This window comes from Astyanax mexicanus, chromosome 21, assembly GCF_023375975.1.
Source record: "Astyanax mexicanus isolate ESR-SI-001 chromosome 21, AstMex3_surface, whole genome shotgun sequence".
Taxonomy (NCBI): domain Eukaryota; kingdom Metazoa; phylum Chordata; class Actinopteri; order Characiformes; family Acestrorhamphidae; genus Astyanax; species Astyanax mexicanus.
Window position 1 is genome coordinate 32,278,339 of NC_064428.1, and position 13,674 is coordinate 32,292,012.

General features: G+C 38.1%; 1 protein-coding gene across 21 annotated transcripts in view; it reads right to left on the bottom strand.

Moving 5' to 3' along the window:
- The window catches only part of rims1b (regulating synaptic membrane exocytosis 1b), a 120,746-nt gene that overhangs the window by 19,580 nt on the left and 87,492 nt on the right, over positions 1–13,674 (bottom strand). For 10 of the 21 annotated variants that reach the window (XM_049469682.1, XM_049469679.1, XM_049469678.1 and 7 more), the window contains 8 exons: positions 10,141–10,260; positions 7,480–7,569; positions 7,014–7,079; positions 4,933–5,049; positions 4,606–4,691; positions 2,853–2,882; positions 2,459–2,577; positions 300–451 (listed from right to left, as the gene is read on the bottom strand). In XM_049469682.1, the coding sequence (XP_049325639.1) occupies positions 300–451; positions 2,459–2,577; positions 2,853–2,882; positions 4,606–4,691; positions 4,933–5,049; positions 7,014–7,079; positions 7,480–7,569; positions 10,141–10,260 (780 nt within the window). The remainder of the gene's footprint in view (positions 1–299; positions 452–2,458; positions 2,578–2,852; positions 2,883–4,605; positions 4,692–4,932; positions 5,050–7,013; positions 7,080–7,479; positions 7,570–10,140; positions 10,261–13,674) is intronic. The other 11 variants (XM_049469683.1, XM_049469691.1, XM_049469689.1 and 8 more) reach the window with 5 other exon arrangements.

A 13,674-nucleotide genomic window follows, 5' to 3' on the forward strand; every position in this document is an offset into this window, starting at 1 on the left:
TCCTCCAGCCTACCTATTCGTTCATGTCTGTCATTCAACTTATCATGACTTAATATCCATTGTAACTCTATGCCCCTATCACTTGCATTGTAAGCCTGAGGGGAGCATCGGTTAAAAGTGCTGTATTTCTAAATGCTGGGGGTAAACGGAGGTGGACTATTGTACAAAAGTTCATACTCGTTTTCATGTTTCAAGTCCATTTCACACGTGTGTGTGTGTGTGTGTGTGTGTGTGTGTGTGTGTGTGTGTGTGTGTGTGTGTGTGTGTGAGTGTCTCCTGTACACGTGAGTGTTTCCTACCTGAGGCGTCCGTGCGGTCTCTCTGATTGGACAGACATGTAGCTGGCGCTGCTGAGGCGTGAGGCACTGCTGGCTCTGGAGATGGCCGACACATCACTCATATCACTGTCCGACGACCGCGCCGACATGTTATCACAGCTCCTCTTATACATCTACAACATGAAAATATATATTGTAGTATTATTATTTTTTTATTATGTTAAACTGGCCTTAAATCTCCTGTTAGAAATTAATTTCACTGTATGACTCCCCCCTATCACTAGCAATGTTGCAATACCAGGACAGTGAAAGCTAGCACACGCCTCCTCCAATACATGAGAAGTCAGGCTCCGCCTCTTTTTGAACTGCTGCTGATGCAGCATTACCGAGTAGCATCACAGCGCTAACACTCGGAGGAAAGCGCAGTGACTCACAGAGGCCTCATGCTGATCAACATCCCCCTAGGAGAGAAACAGCATGGCCAGTGGTGCTCTCTCAGGCTCTGGCTGCTGATGCCGATGTGTATGACTGGGATTCGAACCAGCAATCTACTGATCATAGTGGCAGCTACTTAGAGCAGTGGTTCCCAACCTATGGGTCGCCAAAGATCCACGATGGGTCGCGAAGCCCTCTTGATTTTAAGGGGTTTAATTTTAATACTATATATAGTCTAGGGTAAGCAAAATTCGCCGCGCTGCGCTGCGCTCTCTCTGTCTCTCTCTCTCTCTCTGGCGCGCGCGCGGGCGCTCTCTCCGGCAGCGCGGAGCTGAATTCAGCGCGAGGCTGAATATAATAATATAATAATATAAGAATATAAAACTCAGTTTAGTTAAATAAATGAAAATGAGTGAGGGCCTGTAAAGTTAATCAATTATTGTCCAATATTTGGACAGGTTGAGGTTTTGGTGAGCTGTTTTACTGATTTGAAACTGAAACTGAAACTGATATTATTCTTTTTTTTTATTTTTTTTTTTATATAAATTATTTTTTATTCATTTTAAATAGTTGTATTATTTTATTGATCTAATTATTTTTTTCTTCATAAGATAAAAATTCCTTATGTTTTATGTATCAATTTTTCCTTTTTTACGTGTTTATTTTATTCATCTATAGTAAATGTCAGTTTTTATTTGTCATTTCTAACCCCCCAACCCCCCTCCCCCCCACCACAACCCAATTATACACTTACATCTTTTACATTTGGGGGGGGGGGGATATGTTGGGTCACCAAAGCTTACAATGGTAAAAATATGGGTCCCTGAAGAAAAAGGTTGGGAACCACTGACTTAGAGCCACTGTCCATTTACCTTTAACCAAAAAATCCTACTTACTGTATCTAAAGGTCACATTTTTAACAAAAATATGTCAAGATAACAAAATCCTGCACCAAATACTAGATTTTTATACTAGCTTAATCCTTGTGATATTTGATATTTTGTAAGATGCTACTTTTACTAGTGCATCTTACAAAAATGTAGAACATCATTAAAAAGCTACTTTATTTCAAAATGTGAAACTCATATATTATATAGATGTATTAAACACAAAGTGATCTATTTTATTGTTAATAACCCACAAATCAGTGTCTAAGCATATTAGAATATTATATAAGACCAATTGGTACTTTTGTCAGTGTGGGCAGTGTGCCAAATCCTGCTGGAAAATGAAATCTGCATCTCCATAAACGTTGTCAGCAGAGGAAAGCTATAGGGAAGTGCTGTAAGATTTTCTGAAAAAAAAAAAAACGCTGCACTTCTAATTTTCTGTAAGCCATAATCATCAACAATAAAATAAATAAAAACTTAAAATAGATCACTCTGTGTTTAATACATCTATATAATATATGAGTTTCACAATTTGAACCAAATTACTGAAATAAAGTAACTTTTCAATGATATCATCATTTTTTAAGAGGCACTAGTATATGTGTGTTGTGTGAGTGTATGACATGGCATTATGTTAATTAGAGTGAATTTATTGTTTTTTTTATCTACACATGTATTAAAATATACATAAAAAAATCATACTGAAGGCAAAACATACTTTTTTTTTACCATTACAGACCAGGGCCTGATCATGAATCATACAGGACTATTATTAGAGTGCTATTGTTTGAGTGATTCAGATGAAAGATAGGTGTAGGTAAGATACTCTGGTGGAAGAGTGTAAGTCTGACTCACGTCTCTCTTGTTCTTTAGCTCCATCTCTTGGTCGTGGCCTGTGCTGGCGGAGGATCCCGGCCTATAGGAGGGAACTCGCATCTGACTCAGCTGACGAGCTCGCTCCTCTACTGCCAACGCTGACAGACAGACAGACAGACAGACAGACAGTTAGACAGATGCCAATATTATAGATATAGATATATTCAGTGTAGCACAATTCCAGTTCTCAATATTAATGAAACAGCTTGGGAATGCCCATGTAAATGGATATGTCAAAGTAACATCAATAAAATGTTTACAGGAGTGAGTGCTGCACATGATATCCCATGATATTTGGCACATCAGTACAGAATTATGACTATATATGCAGCAGTACATGAAATACAGGCTGCAAAAGCATGGGATGAGTTACCTTTCTCCTCAGGTTTATTACTGACATGGTCTTCATGAGTATGGAGTTGAAGGACAATGACAGGAATGAAAGGAAGAAAGGAGAGAGGAGAAGGACATGAAGACAGACAGAGACATAACTGTGGGAACTACAATACTAATAAGACAACCGGACGAGGAAGACAATGAAGATAAATCAATATCTAAATAAATATATATATTAATATATAAATATAGATAAATGCTGAGAACCTTCTGTTTCATTTCTAGAGTTTAAACAAGCAAATATGCTTTTACCCCTGAGAAGTAATTTAATTTAGTAATTTAATTTAGTAATTACAACTATCACAACTAGTTGTAATTTAGTAATTCACAACTATTATTTAGTATCATTATTAATTAGTGGGCAGAATCATGTGAAAACATCATTTTCTCCTATTATGCGACACTAGTAAGGAACAGGGGTGTTGCCATGTTTTCCTTCTAATTCAGCATCCAACAAGTTTTGGATGTTAATCTACACAGATTTCACTCTTAAAACCTGTTTATTTGGGTGAGTAAAGCGCTTCTGTTTATTTTCAGTAAGCTTAGATTTCCAGATTTCCACTAAGGCTGGGTGCAGCAGCATTAACATTAACTCCACTAGCACTAACAGCAACAAGACACTCTACACTGAGGAACCCTGAGTGTTCTGGTAAACCAGGGCGATGTTAGCTAGCATTTTATCCCACGTAGCTTGTTTTAGCATGGTAAACACACCTTTCTTGAATGGTGAAAGAGCTAGTGCGGTTAGCGGCTAATGCTAATGCTGCTCCAGCAGTGCTAGCCGGGGTTAGCAGCAGGCTACAGTCTGATATACTTGCTTCTAAACGGCAAAAGAGCTAGTGCTTAGCGCAGTTAGTGGCTAATACTAATGCTGCTCCAGCAGTGCTAGCCCGGGTTAGCAGCAGGCAACAGTCCGATATAATCGCCTCTGAATGGCAAAAGAGCTAGCGCTTAGCACAGTTAATGGCTAATGCTAATGTGCATGCTTCAGCAGTGCTAGCCGGGGTTAGAAACTGGCTACTGTCCGATATACTGCCTTCTGAATGACAAAAAACTAGTGCTTAGCGCAGTTAGTGGCTAATGCTAATGCTACTCCAGCAGTGTTAGCCCAGGTTAGCAGCAGGCTACAGTCCGATATAATCGCCTCTGAACGGCAAAAGAGCTAGCGCTTACCGCAGTTAGTGGCTAATGCTAATGCAAATGCTGCTCCAGCAGTGCTAGCCGGGGTTAGCAGCAGGCTACATTCCGATATAATCGCTTCTGTACAACAAAAGAGCTAGTGCTTAGCGCAGTTAGTGGCTAATGCTAATGCGAATGCTGCTCCAGCAGTGCTAGCCCGGGTTAGCAGCAGGCAACAGTCCGATATAATCGCCTCTGAATGGCAAAATAGCTAGCGCTTAGCACAGTTAATGGCTAATGCTAATGTGCATGCTTCAGCAGTGCTAGCCGGGGTTAGAAACAGGCTACTGTCCGATATACTGCCTTCTGAATGACAAAAAAATAGTGCTTAGCGCAGTTAGTGGCTAATGCTAATGCGAATGCTGCTCCAGCAGTGCTAGCCCGGGTTAAAAGCAGGCTACATTCCGATATAATCGCCTCTAAACGGCAAAAGAGTTAGCGCTTACCGCAGTTAGTGGCTAATGCTAATGCTGCTCCAGCAGTGCTAGTTGGGGTTAGCAGCAGGCTACAGACTGATTATACTCACCATCAAGTGATGAAGAAAAGCTTACCTTGCTCTATACTGCTGCTCTTAGCTGGAAGCTGTGGCAGTTGTCTGCCCCTGCGCACCGACAAGGGAGACCCTTGAGGATGTCCTCTGAAGTAAAGAGAGAGAAAAAGAGAGAAAAAGAGAGAGAAAGAGAGGGAGAGAATAAAAAAACAGAAAATAATGATTCCAATAAGTTCATGTAGGTTTATCTGCTCCAGGGAGCTCTATTCTATTGGCAAATACTATGCTAAAATGCTAAAACTGAATATGCTAACAGTGGGGAAAAATCAACGGAAAGGAGGCTAATAATAAACAGGATCTACAGGGGCTTTTTTTAACCAGCATGCACCTGTCAAGAAGGCGGGGTGAACTGGGGCACGACCCCCCCAGACTGGTCTGGCCGAAGGGCCGGATGGGGGCGTCTCTCCTCCACCTGCTGCCCCGCAGGATGGAGGTGGGCTGGATCCTACATGCAGTCGCCGAAGCCGAGGGGTGAAAAACCGAAAGTGTGGAAAAACACAAAAGAATAAAAAATCAAACAGAACAGAAAATGAAAAGGTGAACGAATGAAAAGAAAAACAAGTATTCAGTGTCTGAAGTTTAGCTTTATGCTAACTGCGTCCTTTTCACAATCACACACTTGCCTCAAACCACATAAAGTTTCTATAATCACTTGCACTGCTCCCAAAATCTCGTTTCCTAGCGACACCCTAGCAACCACAAAGCAGCTTTATGGCAAACTGCCTCTGAAGTACCAGGACCAACCAAAGCAAGCACCTGCAATGCCACAGCAACCACAACCTAGCATAGCAGCCAGTCAAGAAACCATAGCAACTGTGTAGCAACCACCAAAGCAACCACCTGGAATACCACTGCAATGACCTAGTGTAGCAGCCAGTCGAGAAACCATAGCAACTCTCCAGCAACACTGTAGCCACCACTTGACAACACCAAAGCAACCACCTAGCAAAGCAACCAGTTGGGAAAACATAGCAATTGTGTAGCAACACTGTAGCCACCATTTCATAACACCAAGGCAACCAGCTGGAAAACCATAGCAACTGTCTAGCAACACTATAGTCACCACTTTGCAACACCAAAGCAACCACCTGGAATAACACCAGATGGAAAACCACAGCAACTGTTCAGCAATACTGTAGTCACCACTTTGCAACACCAAAGCAACCCCCCGGAATACCACAGCAGCCACCTAGCAAAGGAACCAGCTAGGAAACCATAGCAACTATCCAGCAATAATGTAGCCAGCACTTCACAACACCAAAGTAACCACCTGGAATACCTAAGCAACCAGCTGAAAAAATGATAGCAACTGTGTAGCAACACTGTAGCCACCACTTCACAACACCAAAGCAACCACCCGAGACACCATAATGATTAACATTTACAAAAACCATGGCAAGATCACAAACTATAGCAAATACACACAGTACCAACATCACAGCAACCACTTAAAAACACTATGGCAACCACCTACCAACACCATATCAACCCCCCAGCAACACTACAGCAACCATCTAACAACCACTCGGCAATGCCACTGCAACCACCAGGAGGCGGAATCTGAATCTTTAGCTGTGAACCATTCTGCAATTCCATCCGAAAACACAATTTTCCAATTCGTTTTTTTAGCAATGTTTTAAAATATATACCAGTACTATTCAAAAGTTTGGACACACCTTGAATTCAGTGTTTTTTATTATTTAAAATGTTCTGCACTGTTGATTAATAATAAATTCATCCAAACTATAAAGAAAAACATATGAAATTGTTTATCAAACAAAAAAGTGTTAAAAAAAACCATAACATGTTTCATATTTTATTTGGTTTTTTTTTTTAAGTAGCTCCTCTTGTTTAGACAGTTTTGCACATCTTGGCTGGATTTCCTCAGTCAGCTTTATAAGGTAGAATCACCTGGAGTTCATTACTTAAATCCTCAAGTGCAGTCACCTCAAACACCATCAAAAACATTGTAATGGTGGAACTGGCACTCATCAGAACCTCCCCTGGAAAGAAAGAGCAAGAGTTTTCTCTATTGCACCGGATACTAATACTCAGAAACTGCAGTATTTTGGTTTGTTTGACACTTTTAAGTTACTACATGATTCCTTATGTCTTTTTTTCATAGTCTGGATCACTTCACTATTCATTTACGATGTAGAAAAAATATAAAACATAAAAACATTGAATGAGAAGATGTGTCCAAACTTTTCACTCAGGATCCAGGAGGATTTGAATATATATAAAATAATAATTATATACATAATTGTGAATGAATTAGAATGGGAAGGATTAGGAAGATTTGCTATAGGAAGGGATGATAAAATCAACATATTTGGTATTTATAAAATGAGTAAGAGGAACAGAGAGAGGAGGCTGGAGATGATGTGATGGATGCTGAGGAAGTCTCACCTGTCATTGTCTATGCTTTTCTTGTTAGGTTTTGGGCAGGCAGGTCTATCCAAGCTGCCCACCGGCCTGCCCAGACGGCACGAGCAACGCAGACAAGAAACGAGTGAAAAAAAATAAAGATAATGGTATGAGAAAAAAAAACAGATGCATGGAAAGATGGAAAGCATGACTTAAAGTGTAGAGGTGAACATTACAATACACTTCTCAGCAGTAGAGGGAGCTCAGGAGCAAAAAGAAAAAAAAACGAATTCTTGCATATTAATAATACTAATTAATTCTTGCATATTACTAATACTTAAAATAGTAATTATTGCATATTAATAATGATTTTAGGCACTTATGAAATATGAAAGGTAAGTAATGAGATCTTGCCTATTTTTTCTCCTTATTTCTTTATACAACCATTTCTGCAGTTTCACAGTTAGGATTTCCTACTTAAACTTAAAGCTCCGCCCCTATAATGTACCTTTCTCGGTCTGGGGAGTGGAAGCTGGTCTCTGGCCTCAGACATGTTGTACTGGCACTTCTAACTCTGTCCAGCGATGGCTGAAGGTCACTGAGGAGGAAGAAATTTGAAAAATAAATATTATTATATACATATTACATTATAATATAAAAAAAAAAATACACACCTTTTCTTTTGATTTCCCAATTCAATTAATTCAATGACTCAATCTGATCAAAAACATTATTAATGCACTTAATAATGCTCTGAGTGGTTCGGCAGTCTGAAGCACTGCCACTACGATCGGGAGACTGCTGGTTTGAATCCCGCTCCTGCAGCTTGCCATCAGCTGCCGGAGCCCCGAGTGAGAGCGCAATTGGTCTTGCTCTCTCTCTGGTTGGGTAGGTACAGTGGATTGCATTCTTTCCCCTCATCACTCCAAACGGCTGATGTGGATCAGCACAAGGCTGCATCTGTGAGCTGATGTATCAGAACCGCGCACTGTGATGCTACTCGGTAATGCTGCATCAGCTGCAGTTCAAAAAGAGGCGGCATCTGACTTCACATTGGTGAATCAATATCAGAATCAATATATATATATATAGTTTTTTTTATAGTTTTTGTAGTTTAAAAAATACTAAATACTAAATTTAACTACTAGAGTAGTATTGTAAATACTGTAGGCTGTTGGAAAACTTTGCGTGAGGAGCGAGTCCTTCAGCGTATGAGATCAGAAGTGCCTCCGGGTGCTAAAATGCCTCATTAGAGCTGTGGGATCATGCCCTCTGTTTGGATCTGGACTTGAGCAGATGGCTGATGGACAGACTGCTTCAGACTGCATGTATTTTCCAGGCCTGGCTCCAGTTTTACATCCTTCTCTAATCTTTTACATTCGCCACCAGCCAACTGGACATCAGATTTTACACTTCTGAAACCTGACAGCATTAATGAACAGTGCTAACTAGCAAAAGCATCAGGGGCTGTTCAATAAATAGAGCTCAGTAAAATTATTAAATACTGCATAATGTGCAACTACAGCCATTTTTCATGTGTAACTGATGTAAATATGATGTAAATATTGATGTAATTATCCTCCAGGTTATTGATTATTCACATTTTTTTGTTGCTGCTGCAAAATAAAGGATTGTTTTATATTATCTTACAATACTGTTGAAAAATATTAACAAATATGCAAATAATATATATTCAAAAGTTAAAAACAAATTCACAATCGACAGCCAGAAAAAAACAAAATATCACTATAAAACAGTTCATATACAAAATGTATACCTGTAACACATAATAATTAAATTTTGTTAATTGTACCTTTAAAAGTGGTTGGTGTGGTGCAGTGGATAACAGCACTATCTGCCAGTAAGCTATAACATGAAATGGGGTACTGGGGTTCAATTTCAGGTCTGAGTGAGTGAATGCTGCACTACACCAATAAGAGTCCTTCTAACACTACATTGGCCCACCTCTCATACCATACTCATTCCCAATTCCCACCTCATCTCCAACCCATTCCAAACTCCCAAACTCATCCCCAACTCATCACCAACTCCCCAACTCATCCCCAACTAATCTCCTACTCCCCAACTCATCCCCAAATCATCCCTATCTCCCCAACTTATCCCCTGCTCATCCCCAAATTAATCCCTAACTCATCCCTAACTACCCAACTCTTTCCTAACTCCCCAACCCCCAACTCATCCCCAACTCCCCACCTCATCCTCAACTCATCCTAAACTTATACCCAACTCTCTATCACAAACTCCCAAACTCATCCTCAACTCCACACCTCATCCCTAACTCCCCAGCTCATCCCCAACTCATCCCTAACTCTCCAACTCCCCACCAACTCCGCAACTCATCCACAACTCATTCCCAACTGCCCACCTCATCCTCAATCCATCCCCAACTCCCCACCTTATCCCCAACTCTCCAACTCATCCCCAACCCCCTAGCTCATCCCCTACTCCCCAACTCATCCCTAAATCTCCAACTCATCCTCAAATTCCCAACTCATTCCCAACTCCCCCAATTCATCCCCAACTCATCCTAAACCTATCCCCAACTCTCCAACTCATCACAAACTCTCCAGCTCATCCTAGACTTATCCTGAACTCATTGCCAATGCATCGCCAACTCATCCCCAACTAATCTCCAACTCCCCAACTCATCCCCTACTAGTTTCCAACTCCCCAACTCATCCCCAACTCATCTCCAACTCCCCAACTCATCCCCAATTAACCCCCAACTCACCCCCAACTAATCTCCAACTCCCCGACTCATCCCCAACTCACCCCCAACTCCCCTCCTCACCCCACCTCATCCCCAAATTATCTCCAACTCATCCATAACTTCTTAACTCATCCTAAAAATATTGAATGTGGCACACCCATCCAGAGAACACAGTTCCACAGTTCTAGAGCTCAGTCTTTAAATATCCATTTGTATTGTCTGTAAAATTACACTCGGTGTAAATAGGCATAATTTCAAATAATGCTAGAGGTGATGGGCAGAAATCACCTCAAGATACAACAGCAAAAGTCACATCGGGTTTCAGAGAGTAATTCATATTAGTACTTAATAAAGTGCTGAATGAGAGTATAGTTCTACTTCTATAGTTCTAATTCTTCACCAGCCTGAATGACTTCAGCCACGCCCACAGGTGCTTACCTAGTGCTGACCTCATCTGTAAACCTGAGCACTCGCTGTGGGACGGCACTACGAGGGGCGACTCCGCCCACTTCTATTCTCCGTGAAGATTTACTCTTTAGGCATGCGGGAAGCGTGGAGCTTAGCATGAAGAGAAACAAAAGAGCAAACGACAGAAAGCATGCAGGACGGATAGAAACAGAAAACAGCCAAAAATGAAAAAGAAAGCAGTTTTAAAGACATATATCACAATAAAGCAAGCAAATCATAAGAAGAATGAATGAAAAATGATGAAATAAGCAGGGCAGGGTTTGAAAGTAAAGAAGCTAAATAGAATTTAGATAGTCCACAGGAAAAACATAAGGAAAAAGTATGAAATGGAAAGACTTCAAAGGGACTTGGCACATAGAAATTCATCTAAATAAGTGGCAAAACCTGGTGATTAAGGCTAAACTCCAATATATGAATATCTAAATATTCTTAACTTCAAATGGAAGTTAATATAAAGTAGGACCTTATGTATTTTAGAGTTTTATTGGTCTATTTACTCCAAATTATTTATACAGTTTACAGACCAGTTACTGGGTTAAAATATTGGAGAACAGCCACAAATGGACAAGTTTTTCATAGGCTTAGGGCATGAACAGCTACACCAGTAAAAACGAATTACCTTTTTTAGCTTTCTGTAGTTTTTTAGTATTTTTTAGGAGGTCTAAAAACAAAATGTTCTTGAACCCTTTTTTGTAATTGCCATTTATTTAAATTTTTGTTTCAATCTCAATAAAAGGAACTTGTTATAAACTTTGTGGATAAAATTATTGGGACACATCTTTTTTTTTATTATTAATTCATCATTTTTATCCCATTTTCTCCCCAGTTTACACGGCCAATTACCCAACCCAGTCATTAGGACTCCCCTAATCACCAGGAGGGTGAAAAAAAGAGAGAGCAAGAACTATTGTGCTCTCTCAGGGCTCTGGTAGCCCATGGCAAGCTGCAAGCTGCATAAACAGGATTCAAACCAGCAATCTCCTAATAATAGTGGCAGCGCTTTATACCGCTGGACCACTCGGAGACCCCTGGGACACACATCTCAAACATTAATTTTTTAAGGGTTTAATTAAAAAAAAAAACAGCTGTTAAAGCTGCAAAGGGGAAACTATGTATTTTTATTGAAATTATATTTAGAATAGAAGGTCAAAAAAGCTTATGTAGATGTAATACATAGTTGTCCCAATACTTTTGTTCATTTATAGTGTCACATTAGTGATTCCTATCTTTTAATTAAATTAAAAAAGCTCATTTCGTTCTTGGACCTCCTAATAAAAACGATTGTTACTATAAAAGCTATAATTAAACAAATGTTAAAGTATTTTATGTTTGAGGCTGTTTTGTCAGTTTTGACGTTGTCAGTCTTCCTACCATAAACACTGTTGCACACAATAAAAACTCCAATACCCAGCATGCACCTGCACTAGACCTTCCAGACTCTGCTGATCATGAGACGCTACGGTGTTCTAACTCACCGAGCTTCTGATTACACACACCTGGTCCTGTTTGCATCAATACCCCCCTGTTTCTGTTCCTCGTTGCCTGGTATTAAACTTGGTTTTTAGTATAAAAATGTAATTCATTTTATTTGTGATAATCAGACATATGCTACGAATGCAGCAAATACGAGATTAATTTAAAAACTCTCAGCTGTTGTGTTTTTCTATTAATACAGGTTAGAACATACAATAAGAGTGATGCAGCTGGACACCCATTTAAGCTATTTTTTAAAAGTAAAAAATACAGAAAACCCTGTAGTTTCTAGCTATAAATAGCCAAAAACATATTTGCTCTACTGCAAGTTGCTTATCTTGAGCAGCTATTTAAATCTGAATCTTCTCAAAACCTACGCTTAGGATAAACAGCATAAATGGGTGAATGCATAATGCATTATACTGTATTTGTTATGTCATATTAGCTATGCTGCACACAAACAAAAAGTGCTAGTCCAAGCAAAAGGTCAAGTAAAGCATCACGCAAGTACTAACACTGCTAACGTGGCAAAGAGCTGGCGTGGATTTATGTGGGGCGATGAGGGGAGATAAACTGAGGTTATTATCTTAAAGGAATACTCCAACTTTTCCATTTTAGGTACTTTCTAGTCCTCCAGAGAAGGCCGAACTATTTTATGTAGGACTATATGATAACTGTGATGCGTAGAACACAAAGAGAATAATGGAATTGGGCCTTTAAAATGAATTTTTAGATGTAAAATCTAAAATCGGTTTAGATTTAAGCAAAACAATTGAATTTGTGAAAAAAATCAAACAATTAATAAAATATTTTCTAAACACATTCCTAAACACACACATTGTTTATAACCGTTAAATAAAGCATATGGAATGCTATTTGCCTGTTTTATGTTTAATAGCGCTAACATAGTATTAGAAACGCTATTAAGACACTTAACAAAAATGTACATTATCATGATCTAGGTGTCCTTTTGCATGTGTTTTTCTAACCAATATATCATTATTTTACTGACCACATTTTTAACATTTAAGATTAATGTATTGAAGATTTTTACAGGTAAAAAAACTAATATTAATGAGATGCAGTTTTAAACTATTAAATTATGAACGCACTTAAAAAAATAGCATTATCAAAAAAAAAAAAAATTAGGCTTTCAGCAAAATGTATTTATAATATTTTTAATATATTTTTTATAAAATATGATATTGATCCAGTAATAACTAAAAATAAAAAAATAGATCTATAATGTTTTTCTAAACGATTTTTCATTATTTTACCAACCACATTTTTGACATATATTTATGTTGAATTTTATTTTACGCTAAGATCTATATATTGAAGATTTTTTTACAGGTAAAAAACAAAAATTACTGAAATGCAGTTTTAAACAATTTAAACAATAATTAGAAATGGGCTTTTGTTTTTATAAAATATATTGTATTGATCCAGTAATAATTGCGATAAAGAAAATTTAAATCTATAATGGTTTTCTAAACAATTTTTTTTATCATTTTACTGACCACATTTTAAACAAAGATTTATGCTCAATTTTATTTAATGCTAATATAGATGTATTAAAGCTTCTTACAAAAAAAAATAATAATTACTGAGATGCAGTCTTAAACTATTTAATTATAAATGCGCTTAATATAATTAGCATTATAATAAAAAATTTAATTAGGATTTTTTTTTTATAAAATATTCTAATAATCCAGTAATAATTGTGATAAACAACGTGCTTTTACCACGGAAAAAAAATCAGTGAACCGAGGGTATAGTGTATGTTATATTAAGTCATATTTTTAAAAAGGTTTTGATGTACCGTATTGTGCAAAAGTCTTAGACTCTAATAAAAGATACAGTATATAGAATTATATTTGCATAATATTTGCACAATGTACATGCATACATGTATTATTTTAGCATAACATAAAAAAACAAAGTAAAAATTGTGTCAGAAAATATTTACTATTTAATTTGAAAGATTTTTCTCATGTCATAGCATAATAAAGCAGTTATACCCTTTAATGA